At 37.9% G+C, this 24,677-nt stretch overlaps 1 protein-coding gene across 1 annotated transcript in view; it reads right to left on the reverse strand.

Annotated features, from left to right (window-relative positions):
- Positions 1–24,677, reverse strand: part of sfmbt2 (Scm like with four mbt domains 2) — a gene marked incomplete at its 3' end in the record, with an annotated part of 74,911 nt that overhangs the window by 14,442 nt on the left and 35,792 nt on the right. Inside the window, exons 6-13 of the mRNA XM_079263410.1 lie at positions 14,419–14,507; positions 12,619–12,868; positions 11,780–11,877; positions 10,630–10,731; positions 7,475–7,705; positions 3,737–3,863; positions 3,488–3,601; positions 3,361–3,403 (exon numbers count right to left, since the gene is read on the reverse strand). Coding sequence (XP_079119536.1) covers positions 3,361–3,403; positions 3,488–3,601; positions 3,737–3,863; positions 7,475–7,705; positions 10,630–10,731; positions 11,780–11,877; positions 12,619–12,868; positions 14,419–14,507 — 1,054 coding nt within the window. The remainder of the gene's footprint in view (positions 1–3,360; positions 3,404–3,487; positions 3,602–3,736; positions 3,864–7,474; positions 7,706–10,629; positions 10,732–11,779; positions 11,878–12,618; positions 12,869–14,418; positions 14,508–24,677) is intronic.

Below are 24,677 nucleotides of genomic sequence, written 5' to 3' on the forward strand. Positions count from 1 at the left end.
ACACGTCCTCACTTAATTCCTCTTTAGAGCAGCAGGTTGAGAAGGGTTCTGATTGGACAGAGGGCGCACGTGACGTATGACATATACCGGAAATAAATAAAGTTGGCTCCCTGCTTCTTGTCTTTTCATTCGTATCTTGTAAAAACTACATAATAAGTACCAGTTTTGAATCTATTTTTTATTATAAATGCGAAGTAGCAGCTCAACACGAGCATACTACTTCACTTTTTGCAGCAACTGAGAAGGAGAAGAAAGATAGACCACTGAACACGGGAGGCAAAACAACGCTTGTCATCAGGACGGGACAAGGTAACGAGCATGCTCAGAACGACCAGAATTAACTTAAAACGAAATTAAGGTTTACATGACAGAGGAATTAAATAGTTTGTGGAATTAAAATGCAAATAAACCAGCCACTTACATCAGAATTAATTTTAATTCAGAATAGAAATTATCATCAGGAATTAAGTGTTTAGATGGTCGTTTCTCATCAGTTTAAAGCAGAATTAACTTTTTTTCAGAATTAAACAGGAATTAAGACTCCCATGTAAACGCACGGATTGAAAGCAAAGAACTAATATAATATACTAAATAATGTAACCACTATTTGACATTATTGCCAAAAGACAGGATAAATCAGACATTTCTTTTTAGAATAACAACTTGTCAACAGATGAATTCATCTTTTCAGCTTTAACAGCTTCACCACCTTTAGAGTTCAGAAAGCAATGCGAGGTCTGGAATCAAGCAGGTTTTTAAAGTTCATGTAAGTTGGTCAAATTTTCCTGCTTTAGCAAATATGTGGTTTAAAATAAAAGGAATAAATCAATAAACAGAAATAAAAAGACTGGAAGAGGTTTGTCACTAATTGGTGACAATAAGGATCAAGGGGTTAATGCAAACCCACTCATCACCATGAATGTATCTGAATATACTTTATTTATACAAGCTGAGCTGAAATAAAGTAGCTGCGACGACCCATTTATCAGCTATTTTTTTGGTTTGAATGATTTTTGTCTTTTTTTAAAAGATAAAGAGAGACTTCTGAGGTCTAACATCAGTTTAATTATTCCAGCTTTTTTATATTTATAATTTGACTTTATTTGTAGATTTAACTTTATCCTTTTAATGTGATGGTTTTTTTTCTTATCATTAGGCACAGGAGTCAGAACCATCAGTGGTTTTACATCTAAATAATCAACCAAATGTGTAAATTTCTAAACTTGGTTTAGTTAGAATTTCTCACTTTCATCTTTTAAGTCTTGGATTTTAGACCTTTATCTAGCTAAAGGTAATTTGATCCTCACAATTTTGGTTCCTAAAATTGTTTTTAAAAATGTTTTCTAATGTCATTTAGGTGAGACACAAATTTTCTTCACAATGAGAACTTTATAACAAAACAATTCTACATCCATCCATCCATCCATCCTTCCATCTATCCTACCATCCATCCATCTATCCTACCATCCATCCATCCTTCCATTCATCCATCTATCCTACCATCCATCCATCCATCCATCCATCTATCCTACCATCCATCCATCCATCCATTCATCCATCTATCCTACCATCCATCCATCCATCCATCCGTCCATCTATCCTACCATCCATCTATCCTACCATCCATCCATCCTTCCATTCATCCATCTATCCTACCATCCATCCATCCATCCTTCCATCTATCCTACCATCCATCCATCTATCCTACCATCCATCTATCCTACCATCCATCCATCCATCCATTCATCCATCTATCCTACCATCCATCCATCCTTCCATTCATCCATCTATCCTACCATCCATCCATCTATCCTACCATCCATCCATCCATTCATCCATCTATCCTACCATCCATCCATTCATCCTTCCGTTCATCCATCCTTCCACCATCCATCCATCCATCCATTCATTCATCCTTCCACCCGTCCATCCATCCATCTATCCTTCCATCATCCATCCATCTATCCATCCTTCTATTCAACCATCCATCCATCCATCCATCCACCCATTCTTCCATCCATCCATCCATCCATCCATCCATCCATCCATCTATCCATCCTTCCATTCAACCATCCATCCATCCACCCACCTATTCTTCCATCCATCCATCCTTCCATTCAACCATCCATCCACCCACTCATCCATCCATCCATCCCTCCATCCATCCATTTAATTATTCACTTTTTTTTTGTTCTTATATACATTCATGTGACAAAAAAACAGAAACCCTTTTCCAGTTCTAAGGATTCAGATCTTAGGAGGGGGGGGGGAACGAGGCCTGAAAATAAGGGAAAATGCAGATGGCATCATTTATTTTAATTGGCTTTCCAAGACGTTGTTTGACGTCGACTGCAGTTTCTATTTATTGAAAGCTGATTTGTCCGGGGGTGAGTCAAAACGCCTCTAAAATGCACCCCCTAAACATGCACCCATCGCGCACCAAATATGTTGTGAATGTGCAACTGGAAGACTCCCCAACGCACGCATCCCACCAAATCCGCCGCCCACATTCCACAGTCCTGAAAGATGAGTCAAAACGCTCAAACGCACGGAGCTCTCTGCTACAACAATGCCTGGCAGCCAATGCATTAACAAAAACATCCAAAATGCAGAAACAGTGTAGAAAAAAAAAACTAATTATAGCCCTTTAATCATTAGTGTCTGAACCATCTTTGTTCAGTCTTTCTCCAATTGTATTATCATGAATATTAATATTTAACATGCCCAGTGGGGCCTGTCAGGTCTGAGATGTAGCTGCAGAGATTTTCTTTCTTCAGCAACCATCTTTCACTTGCTTTTAGCAACCTTTTCCACTTGCTAAATATCTTTCTCACCACCGAATGATGAACTCCAAATTGTTTGGGAATGACTTTATAACCTTCTCGGATTGATGAGCCACAACATCCGCCTCTACAGATCATCGCTAGAGTCTTTCCTCTTTGGCAGTCTGTTGACACACACATAAATGCTGTAGAAACTGACAAAACCTCTACTTTTAAAGAGATGCTCACACTTCCAGATGATCAGCTAATCAAGTCCCCTCTTAATTCCTGTGAAAGCAGTAAGGGTGGACTTAATTTTTCAGTTTTCTAACATGGCGTAAAATGTCATTTTTCATTTATCTGAAATTGTACTGCCCCTCTTTTAATACTGATAAATGTGATCTGATTAGTTTTTATTTTGTCCTGATATGAAAAACCTTCATTTTTTTTTACCTTACTGTATTAAGTGGAAGAGGATATTGAGAAAACGGGGCTGAAGTTTGACCGTGTTTAGTGTTTGTACGCTCTATCAGCTTCAGATTCACACAAACTTTAACATATCTGTTACTCCATCTGTAATATGTTTTAGGTTCCTTACTGCTTCTCTGGCTGGACCACAGCTATCTTCTTCTGTTTCTGGCCTGCAGACAAAGAGAAAAGTGTCTTTGCATTAAGTTTTAATTCCCAGGAAAATGCTGTACATGTGTGATTTTGTGTGTACATACAGACGGGTTTGAGCGGACAGGTCAGAGGATATGAGTTAGCCTCACACCAGCCAACAGGGAAGATATCCATGGATTCCACATCCACGATGCACTCTGACAGGGGCTTTGCCACGCCTGGAGATGGGTAGAAAGCCCAGAGAAAGAAAGGGGGAAGGAACTGTCACACACAGACCTTTTTGGGGTTTTTTGAACAGTCAGTCTAAGCACAGCAGGAGTCAGATGACACTTAATCCACACCAACGTCTGTACCTTCCAGCTGGAGCCACAGCAGGCGTCCTCTGACCTGAGTGATCCGAGCCACACACACCTCCGCCGGTCGGTGAGGGTTCACGGCCTCCAGCCACATGTCTTTGGCAAAGGCTCGGTTCTGCCATGTCTGAACACACACGTACAGAAACACAAACGTGATATAAGAGAGCAGAGTTTATTTTCCATGCAGGACAGCGATTTAACCTGAGATGACCTGAAGGCAGCATCGGTTTACAACACAGTCAGTGTTTTAACCCTTACAGGGCTTCAGAAGCAACATTTTAGCATGTTAAGGAGAGAAATCATACCATGCTTCCAGATAATATATAAATAATAAGTCTACTTACAGCAGACGGTTCATGGTCAACCAAAACAAACAGTTGTGGTTACAGTTTTCTAACACTGATTAAATACAAGATGTCATAAAAACTATGAAGTATATGATGTAAATAAGAACAAAAAGCATCATCACATGATTTATGTGCCTCTTGCATGTAGATGCAAATGTTTATCATACATTCTGATCTGCCATAACATACTGACCACTGACAAATGAAGTGAAAAAATTATCTGTTTGCAAAAGCAAATGGCTACCATAATGTTTTGAATGGCTTTGATAAGGATGTGCAGCAATCAGGGCCGACTATGAGAAAGGAAGGTAGTAAAATGGTAAAAGGCCCAACAATGCATGCAGGGAGACAAACTCATTTGTGTTGTCTGAGCCAATAGAAGAGCTTAAATTAGTCCTCATAAAATGGGAAAAAAATGTGGGTTTTTTTTTTGGTTAAGATTGCAAATTTATTTGCTATTTAATATTCTGTTTAGTGTAATGCTTAAATATTTGTTTTTCCCATGAGATGGAGGATTACCACATGAGATGACATAGAAATATAAATTCTAATGAAAGCTGATGCAAAGCCGAGACATGACCAGCTTCACACACCAACTGCAACTTGTAGCCAAAACACACACTAAGCTTGAAGGTTACTGTTCTTTTAGAACAGGTTTATACTTTGTCCCTGTAGTAAAAACAAAACTGCCTGATCTTCTTTACACCACAGAGCGTCATTTCTCTTTACAGGATTTCACACACTCATTATCTTCTTGTGTTATTACACACACACAGTTCTGGCCCGATGCAAACACAGACACATGTGCAAGTGCAGGCAAGCACCATCCAAACAGCAGAGAACTCATATTTGGCTTCAATCACCTGAAAATTTGGTTGAAATCTGGATTTTTTTTTTCTTTATTTTAAATTTTTTTTTTTTTAAAGAAAAACCCTCTCTCAGGGAGATGAAGATGTAAAGACTGTCTTTATTCTCTTCATCGGGACGTTTCAGAACTTTGACTGTTTCTTGTCCTAAAAAGTTAATTTATGGAAAATTAATGCATGATCTGGGTACGCCGCGTCCTTCCACTGGCTAAAGACGTGCATGTTAGGTTGACTGATCAGTTTCAATCCTCCGTAGGAGTGTGAATGGTAGTTTGTCTTTCTGTGTTGGCCCTGTGATGGACTGGTGACCAGTCCAGGCTGTACGCTGCCTCCTGCCTGCTTCTTGCTGGGATCAGCTCCAGCTTCCATGTAACCTTGAACTGAATTGAGTTGTTTGGAAAATGAATAAATGAATAGTCCATGATGAGGTTTGAAGATATGATGTGACTTCAGAGCTGAGTGCAGCCTACCTGGTTTTTACCTGGTTTATGTTAATATGTTAAACCCTCTCACTGGGAAAAGTTTGATGGGCTTTGCACCTGTGGAGGATGTGAAGCCCATCCATGACTATTGGAAGGTAAAGTCACTCTGAGTGTGTTATCGGCCTTGCAGCTGCCTCCTCTGATAACAATTTAGAAATCATTAATTGTTCCATTTTAAATGACCAAAGGGTTTTGATAGAAGCGTATTGGCGCACACACTGTGTCACAGTTTGCTGCATATGAAGCCAAAGCTTGTTACATCCTCCATGAGAAGCAAAAACTTTGAGGCAGCAAGAACAAGAAAAATAAATATTTTTTGTCTGGTCAATTCATACTTCATGAGAAGCTTCCTCTGCAACTGGGAGGGGATTACTCGGGGGGGGGGGGGGGGGGGGGGTGCAAACACAGTTTGATACTTTCTCACCATCTTGATCAGCTGCTTTATTAAAACAATCTGATTACCATGCATCAGCTAAAATACGGAAGCAGCTACTGTCCACTTCACGCTTTGCCGGGTTAACGCCAACCTCAAGTCACAGTCACACAATACTTCTTAGAGTCCCACAGGAAGAAAGTTCTGCAAGCCTGATGTGTCAAGAACTGTCTTTAACAACATCTCTGATAACAAAATGACATAGTTTTCAGAAGAACATAAGAAGCTCTTGCTTTCTGTGGAGTACGTAGCAGGTCTAAGTAGCCGTGGATGGGTGAGGGTGCCCATGATGACCCGTGTTCACTGCCTAAAGTGTCAACAGAGCGCTTGTGGCATCACAGCTGAACTACAGAGTGAAGAAGGAAAGTGATGTGCTGACTCACAGCATGGTTACATCATGTTGCTAACTGGGTCCATGTGCAGAATTATTTGAGAAAGATGGTATTTGAATTCACAATAAGAAAATAAATCTACAATGAGAAATAGTGAAGCGTTGGACAATGCTCCTTTGGGATGTTACTCAATCACACACTACTTTCCTAACCAAAAGCAGCTCCTTCATACAACCCTCCTCCCTGTTTCAGCAGGATAACTCCTCCTGCCACACTGCAATATGGTTCAAGAATGATTTAAGGAACATATTGAGTTCCATTCATTTCAATCCTATCAAGCATCTGTGGGGGCTTTGTGGACAAACATGTCCAACCTCACAACTTAGACGACTAAAGGATCTGCTGCTGACGCCTTGGTGCCAGATATCACATCACACCTCGAGAGGTCTTATGGAATCTGTGCCTCCATGGGTCTGAGCTGTTTGGCCAACAAATGAGGGAGCAACTTAATATAAGATGGGCAGTCATGCTGTTCAGGCTGATCAGTGCCTGTAGTTTACCTTTGGAGGGACAATAAAGTTTAATTTGATACTAGCCTGTTAATGTTTTAAAAAGTTCTGTCATGTTGCGGCTTTGTTGTCATTTCTTTAGACAGGGCAGGATTTACCCAGCTTGTCTTTTCCATTCTTGGCTTTTCTCAGTGTTTGATAAGATGATGGAAGGGATCAGACCTAAAGATGATATAGTCAAGTTAAAGTCATGTGATCACATGACTGGTCACGCATTTGGCTACCTGGATACGAAACCCTCATATGCTGCTCCACATGCTTTAATGTCCAATTCACAAATCTCAGCAACGTTGCTATGACAACTTTATGTGTAAAGTATTGACAGGAAGTGGTTTTCTCCATCGTAACGTCTGTGTTGCTGTCATCTGTTTACAAGTTGCTGTAAGTGTTGACCTTGTTGTGTCATAGACAGTCCCGCTTCAGAGTAGTTAATGTTACAGACCGTTGAAACTGCTTATTTATTTATTTAGTGAAACAATCTCTGCAATGCATCTGAAAGCAGGACATAAGCACAGCATGAGATGTTGGTTCTTTTGGACTGAGCTCTGGGTTTTCTGCCTTTTGCTAAAAGCTGCTAAACTTGCTTCTTTTTTAAACACACACAGTCTTGAGACGGCTCATTTTCAAAGGTCTTAGACACAAATCCACAAGGACGAAGAACAGTAAGGTCAGAACAATGTGACAGATCTAATAAGTTCATTCTTACGTCGGGAAAACAGGCGTCAGGAGCCGCTTCAGTCCCGCTCTGCTTCAGATAGTCAGCCCAGTCGAAGTCCTGACCCTCATAGCCGTAGGGCCTCTCCAGAGGGGCGCTGTTCTTCAGACACCACTGGATCGGCAGGATGCCAGGAGAGTTTGAGTGACACAGCACAGACCAAGGTTTCGCATCCACAGAAAGATCATCCAGCGTTACTTGGAAGTAGATCTCATTGTAGACCTGAAATAGAAGCACAGTTATTCTAATCCACCATTTTTAACAACATCACAGACCTGAGAATATTTTCATTTTCTTTCTATTCTGCATTTAATTATCATTAGTAGTATTATAATGCATGATTATTGTGGTTTTTCCTGTCCGCAGCAGTTCAAATGAACATAGACTAATTACCACTATAAAACCCTTTAAAACCCTTTAAACCACTATAAAACACTATAAATCCCTTCGGGGTTTGATGAAGAATGTTTTAAGTGAATGGATGGAGACCATATGGACTGTAGATTAATGGTAAATATTAGCGGATAATAGAGAAAAATTAACTACATTCTTTTCATTCAGTGATCCATTTATAAAGTCTGTTTAAATCTAAATAGTATGCATCAAGTTTCATGTAAATTAGAAAACTTTCTTCCTCTGCTAATATAAAAAATCTCTACATTACTTTTTTGTGTTCATAGAATTTTTGGAAATACTATAAATGACTGCCAGAAACAATTTTTTCCCAGTTTAAACTGCATAAGTATTAGGGCTGTGACGATATGCTTTCATCATGATTCGATTCCGATTTTTTGAGTGCCGATTCGATGTAAATTACGATTCTCACAAATTTTTTATATTGCTGATTTTTGTAGATTAAAAACAAGAAAAAAAGTATAAAACTTTTTTTTTTGCTCGACATTTTTCCTCATTTTAAAACAACACAGTAGCTAGACCACCTGCTGCTATAATGCCCAAGAAGACAAGTAAAAAGATTAATAAAAACAATACAAATGACAAAAAAAAAATTATAATTAAATTTTACTTATTTGGAAAAAAAAAAAATTTTTAAACAAAAAAAAAAAATTTTTTTTAAATTGTGAAGCAAAAAAATCCCAATTTTTGATTTTTCGATACAATTTTCCCACACCTAATAATTACAACCATGAATATTTACTCGCCTCAGTTTTATTCCTAGAGGAATAAACCAAATCGGTTCTTTATGGGAAAAATGTTACTTTTCTATACAGATATATGAACTTAAAGTTAATCACAACCTATCGTTTAACTCTTTCAGCCAAGTGCACATTCTTTATGCTTCCACGCTAATATTGCATCGCCAAAATAAAATGAGTTCATCTCTGCAGCTACAAGGTCTATTTAATACTTTTATTGTCTGATAAAAAAGGAATACTTGTTAGATTTGTAAAGATGTCCAAATATCGGTGTATTTATCAATAGTGAAAAATAAACGAATGTAATACACAGATATGAATGTTAAATGCAATGTTTTGAAGTTTATGTATAAAGCTCTCGACAAAAAAGGTTTTAATACACAAAACACAAAAAGTCACTGAAATATTACTCATTTTGCTTTCTTCACTGTGTGGATCAGACTGAGATTAACCAGCGTAAAAAGAAGCAGCTTCCAGTTTCCTCCTCGCACAAAAGATCTGTCTGACGGCATGAGAAATACTACTGGCACTAAATATAACAGTTACAAAAGCTACTGGGAAGTCGTCAGAGATCTTCGCTGCTGCTGCAGCTGCTGAAGAAGTTATGAGGTCTAACAGTCGTAAAACTGCCAACATGCTTCCAGGGCTCACTGCTAAGAAGAAACTCAATGAGAGTAATCTGCCACAACTGATGAGGCTTATGGAAAAATCACCATGTCAGAAACCGAAGGAGCTTCAGGCTGAACTGGAGCGATCTACGGTGGTGGTTTCAGCCTGTTCCCATGCCTCACACTGGGATAAGGCCACAGAGGATGCCAGTGTGCCAGAAAACCACACATTGTTTGCAAAAACGATTAAGATTTGAGCAAAAGCAGTTCCGGGTTTATAGATGGAGGAAACCAAAGAAGTTTTTTTTCTATTTGTTTATATGAAATACATTAAAGCACAAAAACACAATCAGTCACAGGAACAACGTCATGATGTGGAGCATCCTTATTGCATTTGGTAATGGAGGCAGTAAATGTATCAGAGGGAAGAAGGAACGAGACGATTCACAAGTCTTATTAGAGCTAAATGTGTTTCCCAGCAACAGAGCTTAAAGTTATAGATGTGAAGTCTCCGCATGACAATGGCGTGCAGCACACACCCAACTCCACAAAGGAGCAGCTGAACAGGAGAGGATGAACTGTTTTTAAACTGGCCAGCAGAAATCCTGCTTAGTCAGTAATAGAGCTGAAATTTGGTGTTAAAAAAATCATAAATGTGAGTTTTATGAAAAGTTTTTGGAAAAAAAAATCATCCAAAAAGGAGTGAAACAGGTGTAAACTTTTCATTCTTATTTCACTTTTATGAAAAGACTTCTACTGTTGTTTTATGTGGAGGACATTACACAAAATTGGTAAAAAACAGAACAGACTTACATGTTTAGACAAGAATTTTTAAATAAATATCTCATCGACCAGGTGTGTTTTTTATTGTCTGAAATTTAAAAACTAAATTAACTCTTTAAAGCCTGACGCATGAAATAATGGTAAGAAAAATCCAACTTTTTTTATTACTAAGTCTTTATTTGGCCCATTAACAAAATGTAAGAAAAAATAATTACCATTAAGAAATACCATTCATTACTATGTAATATGTCAAAGTAATTATAGTTTAATCTTCTGCTTCCTGGTATCTATTCGGGGGCAGAAAACCAGTATGAGATTATGTTCAACGTTTGGCTTTATGACAATAAAACAGATGGAAACAAGTTTGCATTACTGGAACATACAAGAAAAAAATACCAAAGAATTTTTAAAAAAAGTTTTCAGTAAATTCCATTTGCTGGAATCCAAACAAATGAGGAAGAAGGCCACCTCCCTTAAAAAAAAACATGTTAAGAATCCTTTGCTACGATATCAACAGCAGCTGAAGAATGCTCGGGGGAGGATCCTGCCTGATTCCTGTGTTTTACTCTAGATAAGGGTTTGTTCTCGCAGTGTGACTCACCTTGGTGACAGAAACGGGGCAGATCTGGAGCGGCTCCCGCGGAGAAACCATTTCTAGCTTCATTCCTGTTTGAAAGGAGTGTTTGGGCAGGTCTACGTGGTCCTGACACAATAAAGTCAAGAGTTTTAGACAAATGTGCTCCACTTTTGTTAATGCAGATGTGTGCAAGACCATGTAGGTCATGCAAACCCTGTTAGGTGGCCATGTAAGACTCTGTGATCAGCTGCTGGGGATCATTCAGACAAATTTAACATTCTTACAAGATTTTTATTTATTTATTTATTAAACTATTCTTGAACTTTTTTTCTGGATGATGCTGAGTTAATTTAACATTAAACATTTCTGTAATTAGAATAGTTTTTTGCTCACTAAAAATTTTCTACTGGTTATTTTTCTTATTTTATTTCTTCTGCTTCTGAGAAAATTTTAACCTGTTTCTCAGACTTGTTTGATTTCTTTGACCTTTATTCCACCTATTTTTACAGGCCACCATTAAAACACGTCATCATCAAACCAACAAAAGTTCAATGTTTCTGTCTGTACATGATGAGTGAAGATTAGTAAAGTTTCAGCCACATTGATTCTGCTAAAATTGCTTTTTGATAGCAGGAGAAATTGGGCAAAAATACAAATGTAGTCCTGGTTATGTGTTCAGGGTTTACATGACTGAATTCATACTTAATAATAAGTGAGCATGATTCATGTAGTGCTTTGTTGTGCAACCCTGTCCTAACCAAGCTGAGGTAGAACTGCAGGGTTTATTACACAGATGTTGTCCTCCCGAGTCGGTTTCATCACAACGTTCAGTTCATTTTGTAGTTCAATCATTTTTTAAAAATAATTTTGGGGAAATTTTCCTGTAATTATGGAGAAAACAAGACTCAGATTTTCCCTTTTCCTGTTGCTTTCAATCAGAGAACAGGAGTTTTACTGAAAGAGGAGAAAAATACATTTTTCTGTCGATTCCAAGAACAAATGTAGCTTTCTCTGAAAAACACTACATGTTTCTCAGAACTTGGACCCAAGGAGCATACGTCCTTTTAGGATATTTCCTTGAAAACTCTCAGAAAATGCCAGTTTGTATAGAAACACACAATAGTCGATACAAGTAAGAGAGACAGAGGGAAAACTAGGAATGAACAGGACTCACTTTGAACACCTCGAGTGGCAGCGGACTCTTCTGTCCATCCAGTCCAGCGTCCTCCAGAGCCTGCTGCCAGTCTGCGGAGCTCTTCACAGATCTCAGCTCTGATCAGAAGAGACACAATAAAAATCTTTCTAAGATTTTCATTTTAATAATCCATCATATAATGAAGTTGCCTTCAGGTTGTCAGTGACATTGGCTCAAAAATAAGCAAAATCATGCATTCATCTTTACGTGCACAGAAACTGTTGTTTAAAAGTATGCAGAGTGAGAACCTCCCAGACTTTTATGATCAGATTAAACCTAAAAGCAGAAAGATCATTTCACATTAAATATGTTCTAACTTTGTTTGTTATCAGTTTTATAATCTATGGTGCTCTGGTGCTGTAGATTATTGTGGAGGAAAACGACTATTTAGTGATCAGTGACGATAAATAACTCAGGACTCATTTCTTCTGGAGCTGCAGACCTGATGCAGTCAGTGTGTGACCTCGTTTGTTATCTGACAGTTTCATTTAATATTTAATCATATTTTCTTCTTACCTCTCCTGGAGTCTTTTGCTCTGACCTAATTACACCCTGGGCTTTGATAAATTATCTTTGTGATTGTGTTTTCCACATATATTCCTTCATACTTGTCTAAGCTAATAATGTCTGAGTGGAAGGGTTTTAACACGTTGAAATGAGTCCTGTTAAGAGTCTCCTAACAAGAACAATCCTGGACGTCTGGGCTAAAAATCAACTCACAACAAGTTAATGTTTCTTTTCTTACACACTGGAGCAGTTTAGAGACATTAATGTCTCTTCCCTTCACAGCTGGTTGCAGATGAAAAGATGATTTTCACCTGTTGGTGGTTCTAAGGCGAGCTTGTTTTCCAGGGCCCAGCCGAGGGGCCGCAGCCTGACATCCAGGTAGAACAGCCAGGTGTCGTGGGCCTGGTGGTCTTCGGAGAGACCAGCATATCGCAGCCGTAGCCTCCCTCCGATGTTCTGGACGACTCGGACAGGCCAGTAAAGAAAAGGCTCTGAAGCATCCTGAAGCTCCAAGACTGAACCCTCGATGATCAGATCCACGGTGTTTTTACCTCGCAGAGGCTAAGGAACAAGTAGAGGTTTTTAGTATTCTGAAATTTCCCGGGACACCATGCAGCTCTAAAGAAAGATCTCCTCGTGAGTTTATTGGCTGAGTTAAACCTGGCTGAAGTTGAAAACATGTAAATTTCCTGGGTTTTTTTGTGTCTTGTCCAGCATTTTGGCAAGCAGAATGATGGTCTGGATGCTGTGTTCTGCTGAGCAAATTTACTTTGCCAAGGGAAGCTTTATAGATATAATGACCCCCTTGACTTTCTGAATTTTCATTTTATTTCTATATTTATTTTGCGTTAAGACAGAAAGAGAAAGAAGAGAAAACACCTCATTGGAAAAGTGAGAGATAAAGAGATAGAAAAAAAAAAGAACCCCCCACACCCCCAAAAAAATAATAACCCAAAAAAAAACAACCTACAGATGTGTGTGTGTGTGTATATACATATACATACATATATATATATATATATACATACGTACAAACACATACACGCGCTCGCCAGTGTGAATACATACACATACATAAATTTCCTGGTTTTTTTGGAGCTTTACTGAAGAGTAGCAGAGTCACGGTAGATGATTCATGTGAACATCATGAGATAAAGTAAAACTGCCATGTTTGTTTCTACCGAATGTTAAATAAGACAAGAATTTCTAACAGATGGTAATTACCCAAAAGCTTATTAAGGCAGTTTTTAAATTCTCTTTGCACATTGTGATACTGGAATATACAATTAAACAGAATAAATGATGCTGGTATCGGACGTTTCTATTACTTTCAGTACAAGGCTCCAGCCAGCAGCTGACTACCGACACATATTCACACTCCAGACCCCAGAGGCCTGTCAGGTTCATCATCTAAGCTTCACACACAGATCCCTGTTGCAGAGAGGTTAAGGTGGCAACAATGACTCCTTTTCTGAATCCAAAAATGTAACTTTGAGACCAGTCAGCTTAGTTTTGGGTTGAGTCCAAACTGTGGACATATTACACAACAGGCCTATTCTTATTATCTCATCTCAGGGAGACGCACAAAACGACTGACCATGATATGACCTCGAACAGACATGGAAAAGCCACAAAGAAATGAGATTTAGAATGACATTTAATATAAATAGTGGGATGAGAAAGAAGTATTAATACAGAGTAACAAGAGAAAAAAGAGTTTTCACTAAAAAGGAGCAAAAATGTGACAAAACCAATCCTACAGAGACAAAAAAATGACCTTTAAGACATCCAAAGTGAGACATTTTAGACAAAACAACCACAAAAATGTTACATAAAATGATCCAAATGGTCAAAGCAGTTTTATCTGCAGGGTTTAAGTCGCATCTCTTTTGCTCTGAGTGTCTTGAAGGTCTTTTCCATGTCTGTGCTCGGGCACACGTTGTGTTATAATCCATCCATGCTACAAAAGGGCCCTCATCTGAAATCAGGCAGTTCTTTGTACTTTGTGGCATCATGATCAGCAGCTGCAGTGTGTATTAACTAAACAGGGACACTGCAGCGACTACATTTTATTCACATGTAACCAGTAACTTGAGAAAATATGCATTTACCCCCTCCAGCAGGTTGGCTGGTGCCGTCCGAGAACCCGTCAGGTCCTGAATCAAGAACTCTGTCCAGTCCTTGTATTTCTCCTTGATGGCTGCAAAGAAACAAAAACCAACAAGAATGAGGCAAACATTTTTTTGTTTTAAATATTCTGTCCTGTTCTGCAAAATTAGCTTTCTGTTCTGATTTATTTCTGATAGCAGACTGTTTGCAAAAGGAAAGTAAGAAAATTGATAAACAGATTTTTGCAGAATTAACCACCTGAAAATGAAATTGTGTGCAAGTGCAGAAGAGAAGCTACGAATCTAAGCAAGCCAACCCCCCCCGATTAGTTCAGTCTTTTTATTGTGGATTTCTGGCTGAAGTGACTATTATTAAACAGCAAAGTGGGAAGAGGAACAAGTTTCAACCAGAATTATCGATATCAAAGGCTACAGGATTATTTGTGAGTTCCTCTGTGAGCTGTAAATGGTTCATGCAGTCAGTGACGGCTGAGACCGAGCTCAAATGATTATTTCAGACCACATAATGAAAATCAGGAGCGTTGGTTTGTTTCAAAGTGGTATTTAAAACTGATCTTTGACATAAATGAGCTTTAAAAAAATCCGTTTATGGAAAAACAAATGCAGATTAAGACAAATATTCTGTTACATGAACTGAAACACTCATTAAAATTGTCCAAAGTGACATGAACTGAACACAACTCTTAGGTTTTGTTATCTATGAAACAAAAGGAAGTTGGACTAAACACACACGTGTCCAGTAGTCTGTGAAAACAGAGGAATTATATCTGACTCTTCACCTACATCCCAGTTTATCAGGCTCCAAAAACGAAAATAGGTTCATACACTACTTTTAACCCTTTCAGATCAGATGAAACGTAACCTTCCCTGTCTGTTCTGGAGCCACATGATCACATTTTACAAGACAAGTCCAAAAGACACATTATTGATGATCCATTTAGCAGTTCTCATCAACACAGGGGGTTGAAGCAACAACTTAAAAGAAAAAAGGAAGCTTTCACATGTTTAGTTGATGTTTCTGTTTCAGTATGAAATTATTTGTTTTAAATGTTTCTTTTAAGGAAGTTGATTTTAAGGGTTTCTAAATGGAGCTAAAGACCAATTTCAATGGTTTAATTATTGTGGAAGCTGCAGCAGTTTGTGGTTTTGCAGTTCATCGTAGTATTTGTACAGGTGGACTTTAGAACAAACATTTCTCTGTGTTATTGTGTGACAGTTTTAAAAACTGATTGCAGCACTCCTGTATCAGGTGGCATTTATGTAAACTAGGAGTACGTATTTAACTGGAAACTTGGCACAACGGGGGAGTGTGTAGGTGAGCATGACAGTGTTCATGCATGACAGGGAAAGATCTTTCTGGGAAGCTCATTTTTTGGGTGAAAATGTGTGTTGACATGTCGACTTACGCCCACAATCTCCAGTGTTATCAGTTACTACATGTCTCTCTGATTAGTCTTCACTAAACAAGCTCCCCTCTACTTCCTGTTTATACTGGCCTGCCCATGCAAAGTGTGCATGCTGCAATGGTCATATGATACCTGTGTTTTTTAGGAATCTGAATATGTTAACAAACTTCTTCTGAAGATACTTTATGTTTACTGTAACATGCATTGGCTCATATTCAGGACTTAAAGGGTTATAAGTTTGCTGCCTTGCATTTCCTTCCTCCTTGTTATCTGTTACGAGAAGATTTATTTTGAGCTGTACTCACCACAGGTGACCCTATTTCAGTAAACTGCAGTTTTTAACATCTTTTTATGGCTTTTTGTAAATTTAAAAAAAATGTTTGGTTGAAGAAGATTTATGCAAAAATCTGACAAATTAAGACGCAGAACTGAAGAAAAAAATTCATATCATGCACAATGCTTATAAATTTAACCATATTCTCCACCTAACTGTTGACTCATGTCAGACTTTGGTTTCACAAATGAGCACTTAAGTCTTGAATTCTTACTCATTTACAGCTTGACTTGTCTTGGTACTGAAATGCATGCAATCAATTTAAGTATGTGCCTGAAAAGTTACAGGAAAAAACAAAATATGACCAAATAAAATCTTGCAACCACACTGCAAATATTTAGTTTAACACAGTTTATGCAGGAAAACAGACAATACAACAAATATTCTATAATGGTTAATTCTGTGGGGATGAACATTTTGTCCCCACATTAGAGGTGGATCCCCTCACTGCTACCACATTATATGCAAATCTGTATCTTTGTGTATGAACTCACAGTAGATCCACATTACTGGCCCTGAGTCATGCTAAAAAGCCAAGTTCCCGCTAATTTACTGTGTGACGTGTGCTTTTTCTGTGCTTCCTGTTTCTCCGCTGTGTCGCTGCGTTACATAATAGCTTGTATTTGTTTTTAACTCCGAGTATCAAATTTCTCTTCATCCTTTCTCCTCCTGTTCCTGAACACAAATGAGTTTGAGGCAAATGTTAATGCTTTAACTGCTAATGGTAAGAAAAATAAAATCTCCACAGATAGACACCTGGAATCACTGAAACTTCAGCAAATGAGTCAGAGTTGCAGAATGACTACATGGTGCTGTGAAAACAGATATTCCCTGCATTGCTGATGAGAATCAAGCCAAAGTGAAAGAGAAATAGAGCCGGTGCCCCGAGGCACTGCTGATAATGAAAACAGGTCCTGAATGGAGGTTGTGAAAAAAAAGGAGAAGTGTTTAGTTTGCTACGTTTTGTTGTATTATCTGGTTAGATAATGGTGACCAGGTGTGATGAAGAGAAGGTGTGCGTTGTCTTCATAAAAATTATATTTGTGGTTTTTGCATTTTCTAATATAATTTTGACTAGAATGAATTTGTGTGTATTTTTGATAAAAAAAATAAGTCTCTAAATGACAGTTTGTGCAGGCAGAAGCACAAAAAAACCACCCAGTTAATAAAAAGCAAGAGAGATGTTTATTTTTCTGTGACTATTTCAGAAGAGACAAATGTTTGCTTTGGCTCCAGTATTCTTGGAGTTCATTGTTTTTCTGTCATCAGGAAATTCACGTTAACTTGATGCAGTCAAATTGACGTGCAACCCATGCACATACTGACATATGCTTCAAACAAATTGCCTGTCAAAATTAATTTTCTTCCTCATGTTCAACATGAAAGACTCACTGAACAAGAAGTGGACCAAAACTTTCTGTTTCTCAGTATGAATGCCTTTAAGGAGAGGCTTCATCTCCCATGAACTGCATGGAAACGTTGGACACAGCCTCTGGGTCTACACTGCAAAAAACTGAAATCTAAGATTAAAATCCTAAATTGATTCCACATATGCTTATTTTTTAAAGGTAAGATGATTTTTAGTTTTTATGTCAGAGAATTCCTCTTGTTTTAAGAGTATGTTTACCTGTTTTGGGAAGTCTTGACAAGCCAAATTTTCTCGTTGGCAGATAATTTATCTTATTTTAAGCAACATTTACCTAATTTTTTTATATTTTTTCTTGTTTTTTAAGGCTGAGTTTTTGCAGTGTAAGAAGCAAAGCTGATGTAGATGCAGTCAACATGCTTCTGTAGACTCTCTGGATTAGCTTTACAAACACTCATCTACATGTTTGACAGCTTAGCAGCCACTTGTGGGCAGCATCAGGAATATGTGGAACAATTTGAGCTGTGTGCTGCTCATGGTTGTGTTGCTGCTGATGCTCTTCCATTCGCTTTGCGTCGTCATGGAAAAGACACGAGTCGAAGAGGATGAAGGTCTGCTTTGTGGTGAAACCAAGTGTTAAATATTGATCACTGTCAAATGCAGCTGTTTTCTGTGTTTTACACCTGTGTTTCAGTGCTATTTATGAGTTTTGGATCTGCATTTTCTTTGCTATGAAATGAATTATTGATCTTATTGATCAGCATTTAATCAGCGTGTAGCATCTCCACATCCTCCACACTGTTTGGGGAATGAACTTTTGTTCATCTGAGTTAAAAAACAATATCTCTCTGCAGGGAATTTCAGCAATGCCTGCATGTAAACTTAACTCAGGTAACTGAAACCTGCCGCCTAACAGCAGGGAGTGTTTCCTCAGGTTACAAAATTATGGACGACTCAGCAGCCATTTGGTGTGCCGAGTCATCTTGGGATGCCACACTTTTACTGCTGTGTCATTATTAGTCTAATCTTCTACCGCCTGCTGCCATGGACAGCAGCGTGCAAAGCAGCGGCACACATAAGCACATCTTATCTGACCTGTAAGTTATTCTGTTTTTCACATTACTTATGGATCAGTGTGTTGATGTAAACTATCTCTCATCTGACATAAACTGCTTTTATTCACTGGCAATCCACACTGAAATATAAAACAAAAACATTGTCATATTTAGTTATTAAAATGATGAAACAGCTTCTGTCAAGGTTGCAAATTTTCTATTTTGCCTTATATTTAAAATTCCTCTGTTTTCTCTAGTCAAAAGGATGCAGGACACCATATTCCATGATCCGCTTCTGTTACGTATCAAAGGATTTCTTTTTTATTATCTGGACTTAATATTGTCCTAACAGGACAGAATAACATTACCTTTCACAATATCTTATAAATGAGTCATTTACTCTCAGTAAAATTGCTGCCCCTTGTGTTGCAGCCCAGTGATGTTAACTAGTATAGTGATGGTTACCTGTTGTGGAGTGTTTAGCTTGATGGACACAGCGATACGTACAATCTACTGACTGACTGACTGCTGTTCCAACAACAAGAAATGCACACGTCCTTCCTGATTTCCTTGACATCGTTAAGAAAATGAAATGACTCCTATCTTCAGTGCTGATATGAGCAGAAATACAAACGCAGCTATAGCAGAGGGTCTACTTCCCATTTGCCTGGATTCTTTTATATTCAATATTTTTATTTATTTCTCATCTAATTTCATGTTCAGTTTAACTTTAGATTGTTATACATGAACAAATAGGCACAGATAGAAGATTAAATCTTGTATAATCTGCCCCAAAAAAGCACCTCTCAAATAATAATAATAAGTTGAGTTGACTTCACTAAATTAGATTAACCCTGACCCTAACCAGGTCACCACACACTACTTCAACAAAAAAACATCTGTCTCGTGTATCTGTAGATAGATTTAATAAACTCTACAATTGTGTATAAAATCTCATAATTCCATCCTTGTACATTTTTTTTAATATAAAAAAAATAATAAAATTAGAAGCTTATATGAAATGATCTACTTTTCACCTGATCTTAAAGCTCATAACTTTCCTAAAGGGTTTATGGGCTTCATCTCTGGTTTCACATATTCTTCAATACAGAATATTTAAATAAAATGAATGAAACAGGGTAAACTTTCGATTTTTAGGCTGTTCTCAACACTACCACGCGATTAAAAAAAAAAAAAAAAAATCCAAGCGCGCTAGGCGTCACAGCCATATTCTACATTCATTTGGCAAACACTTTATCCAAAGTGACTTACATGTGATAAGTTGTTACCATAGCAATTAACCTAACATGCATGTGTAGTGGGTACCACTATCCCACCGTTCTGCCCTCCATAAACCAGTGTCTCTGTTGAGGGTGTGAGCCTTCTGATTTCTGCTTAACTTGTATTATTTACCCTGACAATTAACAATAACCATTGAATTATGAACTTATTTTCTAAATAAAATTGTAAAATTTGAGACTGTTTGTTTTGAAAAATGCAATCCACCTCTACAAAAATCCTCATATGGACACCGTTGTTAATCACATGTTGATTTTTATTAAATGGCAGCTTTGGAAAATCATAAATAAACCAATGAGTTTGAAGGTGTTTAACGTGACAGTCCAAACACTCGCTTTAGCTTCAACACAGGCATCAAAATCAGAGTTATTGATTGTTTTACACTTACAAGAGCCACCTTATTCCAAAGGTCAAACCGTTAGGAAACGTGTTATTTAATCTATTTAATCTCGTCCTTGTTCTTTTTATGTCACTGTTATGTCTAGCCAGTGGTTTGGTGCAAAATAGGAGCTTCTAGCTGCTGTTACAAGGAGCACTAGAATCACTCCACTAGTTGTAGTTTACCAAATACCTGTAGCTACATTTGACACCAATAAACCAATGCAATGCTGCAAACAGTTAAACATGACGTGAAAAGAGTGCTGAAAATATAACATTTCTTGTTTTTATGACAGTGAATATAAAACAATATCTTAAAGCAAACAGATGCTGGTGCAAAAGTAATCAGAGCTATGTTTGCTTTAAAATGTGTTTGTTTTTATGCACGTTGTTGTGACACAAGCTGTTCCTGCATGTGAAAATGTATATTGAGACGAAGTTGAAAAGCTGTTTTTCTCAGTACGATCTTTTTAATTTCCACTTGATCTCTTTATTTTTAGTCTGATGAGTGTTAAATGGAACTGCAGTGTGGTGATGTTATCAGGAGAGAGATGTCACAGCTTTCAAAAGGGGAAAATAAACAACCCCAACATTTAAATATCTGCAAAATGTCTTGATACATTTGAATAGATAACCTCTAAAGTCTTTATTATTACTCTTTATCTTTTTGTGCATTTTATTTAATCAGTTTTAGTTATAATTATTTATTTTGTGCTCATTTTCTTTAATTTAACTTTTTTTTTTAAATATTGGATTTAAGCTTTAATACTCTGATTAAGTTTTGAAACTTCAAGTTCTGTAGTTCTTTAAACATCAGGCTTTATTCTGTGTTTCACGTTGCGTAATTACAAACACCGAAGGCTAAACCTTTCATAATTTTCTCCCTAACTACATACTGCAGCTCTACAAACACTTTTTGCATCTTTAAAACTGAAAACATTTTGCTTCCAAGCAAAGAGAAAAGCATCTTCTGACTTGTCTTCGTGCACAGTTTGGTTCAGAGATCAGTTTTAAAATGACAGATTAAATGAAATCGCTAACATCGCTGACAGTTTGCTCCACAGAGGCTCAAGATTTTAAATACATAATTGACTGAGGAGATCAAATCAATAAATTCTCTCATGGCTCGAGACTCCAGAGGTCCTGCCTGAATCAAATCAACAACCATGTGATTTTCTGGCAAATAAATCAATGTGTCAACTCAGGCGGAGCAGTTTTCCTGTGACGGTAACATGAACAGTGGGTTCGTCTGTGGCCCAGACTGCTCGCCTGTTTAATAATAGTATTTTTTCCTGTGAAACTATTTTCTGTCCTCACCACTCCTGCTGGCAGGTTACACACACACACACACACGCTCTTGTGTTGATTTTAAGTGTGCAGAAATAGATAAACTATTTTTACAGATCCTTCCCAGATTAGTCATGAAGTCATTAAGTCCTCGGCCAACGCTGCAGAAGCTAAAACATGCAAACTTACACCTCCTTCAGCCTTCTTTCCTCCGTTTCCCTCACCCATATTTCACGTTCACTATGCTTTAGTGCTTTGTGATTAATAATTATTCGTTTTTCTTCATTTCCATCCCTAAGGTGGCAGACACACAGAGGTGAAAGCTTGACTTTCACATAACAATAAGTGCATAATTAACCTCCACAGAGGAGATCCTAAACACCCCCTTCTCCCTGAAACCTCCACATTATCCCACACCCAGCCCCCCTCTCGTCTCCAGAGACCCAGCTGCCTGAAGTCTCCAAGCAACTATCTATCATCAAAAACAAATATGAATGTATGAAATATTTGCATCACCTCTGTGCTGTAAACAAACTTATCTATGTGCACAAAGCTTTGTAAAAGCTTTACTTTGGACGATCAGGGTTATAATTAAAAAAGAAATATCAACCGAGTGTTTTAAGTAGTGATCATTGTGGTGCAACAGATTTTAATCAGAGCTAATAGGAGCAAATTATGCCCAGTTCCCCCCTCTGTCCTATCCAGCCATTAGTCGCTGGCGTGGAGATGAACAGCTCTGAATGCACAGGGGTAGAAAGCCGAGTCAATCCAAACTGATTTCCAGCGACGGCCTTCCTAATGGGCTGAGATAATGACCACAGCATGAGTCGGCCACGCGGAGCCGTCTCCGAGTTTGACAGATATATTGCTGTTATGATTGGCTGGAAAGTTTCAGATGCCGTTTTGTTAACATTTTTATTGCGCTGCTGATGACAGGGCAGGGGATTTTACAGCAGTTTGTAAATATGAATTACCTCAGTAATGGGTTGTGGTAAGTGCTGAAAAGGCCCACAGGAGCAGAGCTCCATGTGAGCACCTTTTTACTTTTTCTGCTTTTCATTCATGAAAACAAAAAGGAAAACAAAGCCACTTTTCCTAGACAGACTCACAAGCTTTGTGACGTTATGCAAATTTGGAAAGAACATGATGGAGGACTGATGAAACTGGAGCTGCTTGTCTCCTGCCACCTTGTTTTGCATGGTATTTGTGTGTCTGCTGGCTCCTACTTGAAGGTTAAAGCTAATTTCAGATTGTAGATGGATCATACTTTAGCAGGCATATTTCAAAAAGCTTCCACATTTGTATTTTATGAAAATTGAGTCGAACGAAATTAAAAAAAAAAAAAGATTTTGTTCATAAAAGTTCCCCGTAAAAAAAACAAAAAAACAGGCAGCTGGTATTCTAACAATGTTGAAAGCCAAATCTGAACAGTTTAATTCTTCAAAAGTCTGAATTATTTAGGATAGACCTTTGGTCCCACGCTGTTGCAGTGATGTTTCATCACTGCAACAGCGTTGGACCAAAGGTCTATCCTTTGGTCCCACATGTAATTCATGTGTTGGTTTTCTAAGCCTGAAACCTTTTCTTTTGTCCTCCACTTCTCCCTCTGCATGCATGTACTTCGATGTGGTCCCAAACTCCAAAGACGTGTGTTAGGCTGAATTTTTTATTCCTCTACTCTAGAAATGTGTGTGTCCTGTTTGTCTCTGTTGGTCCCATGATGAACAGGGGTTATTTATATAAGATACTTGTATCCTAGACGACCCTCCTCCTCTTCGCCCAGGATGCAAACATTGCTTTGTTTCCTTCTGAAGTCAAGAGTTTTCTCTTTTGTTTAGTTTGTGTATAAGATGAGGACAATCTTTCTTAACTCTTACAGACTAATTTTCTGCACTGAGCTTTGAGTCTATTACTCACACAACCCACAAATGCAACAACTCACTAGAGTGTGACATGTCAGTATTAAGTAATAACCACAATCTTAAGCGTCTTTGCTAAGATGTCTGTTATGTGTTGGCATAACTTTACTCTGATAGAAAATGAGTCAAGAAGCAACGATATCTATAGGAAGACCTTCAAAAGGTACTTTAAAAAATGGAAGCACATCCTGCTGCTTGTGAATTTAATAATAAGGGACAAGAGAGATGGCTCAAGACTTGAACAGGAAGAGTCTGACTGCTGGGTTTTGACTGGCATGAAAAAAAGAAAAAAACGGCCTCATCTCGTTGCCGTGTTGGTACACAAAAGTCGACGTTGTTGCTTACTTTGAAAGAAAATTTGTTTCTCTTTGGGTTCTTCAACTTTTAAGGAGTTCCAGACATTAACCCTGTGGTGGGGCCGTTCACACTTTGAGCCATAAACATAATTTAGCTTTTATGTGCATTACTTAAAAGTTGCCACCCGTCCAGTAAAATACAGAATCGTCCTTTAATTGACAAACAAACGTTGCGTAATGGATTGAACCAATACAGGACGCACTTTGTTCCGTATTTTCATCACTTTCCACTTTTCCATCAATAATTAATCTAAGATTAATTAACTAAATAAAACACATAAAATACAACAGCCAGTAAAAACGTCTTTTCAGGCAGAATTTCTTCCCTCTGCGACTGCGTGTTGGACAGTCACGGTTGCCTAGAGACAGACATGACTCATCCACGCTCCTCAGAAGACCCGCGCCTTTTAAAAATGTCTACTGTAGCCTACCCGGTTATAACTCTAAGTCCTCAAAATAAAAAATGCTTCAAAACAGACGTGAGAGGGAAGAGAGGCGGCTGCAGCGTCAGTAAAGATGTTTACAAGGCGAATTGCACAACGTGTCAGCGACTGTTCAGTCGTGCACGGTGGACTGTACAACATCTAACAGCATCAGGAGAACAGCATCATTTATTTATATGTTGTTTTAGCCATCATACATAACATACATGGTCGTTAAAAACGTATTTTTAATAGATGAAATGTTAATAGATACATGCAGAAATAAATGTAGCTATAGTGAAACATTTATTTTTAAAATATGTGCATTTCCTACATTAAAATGTTTAGAGCTTTATATGTTTTTTATGTAAACTATTAAGGAATCTGTGTTCAGTTATCATTCAATAAATTCTTTTATT

The sequence above is a fragment of the Telmatherina bonti genome, assembly GCF_933228915.1.
Source record: "Telmatherina bonti genome assembly, chromosome: 23".
Lineage (NCBI taxonomy): Eukaryota > Metazoa > Chordata > Actinopteri > Atheriniformes > Telmatherinidae > Telmatherina > Telmatherina bonti.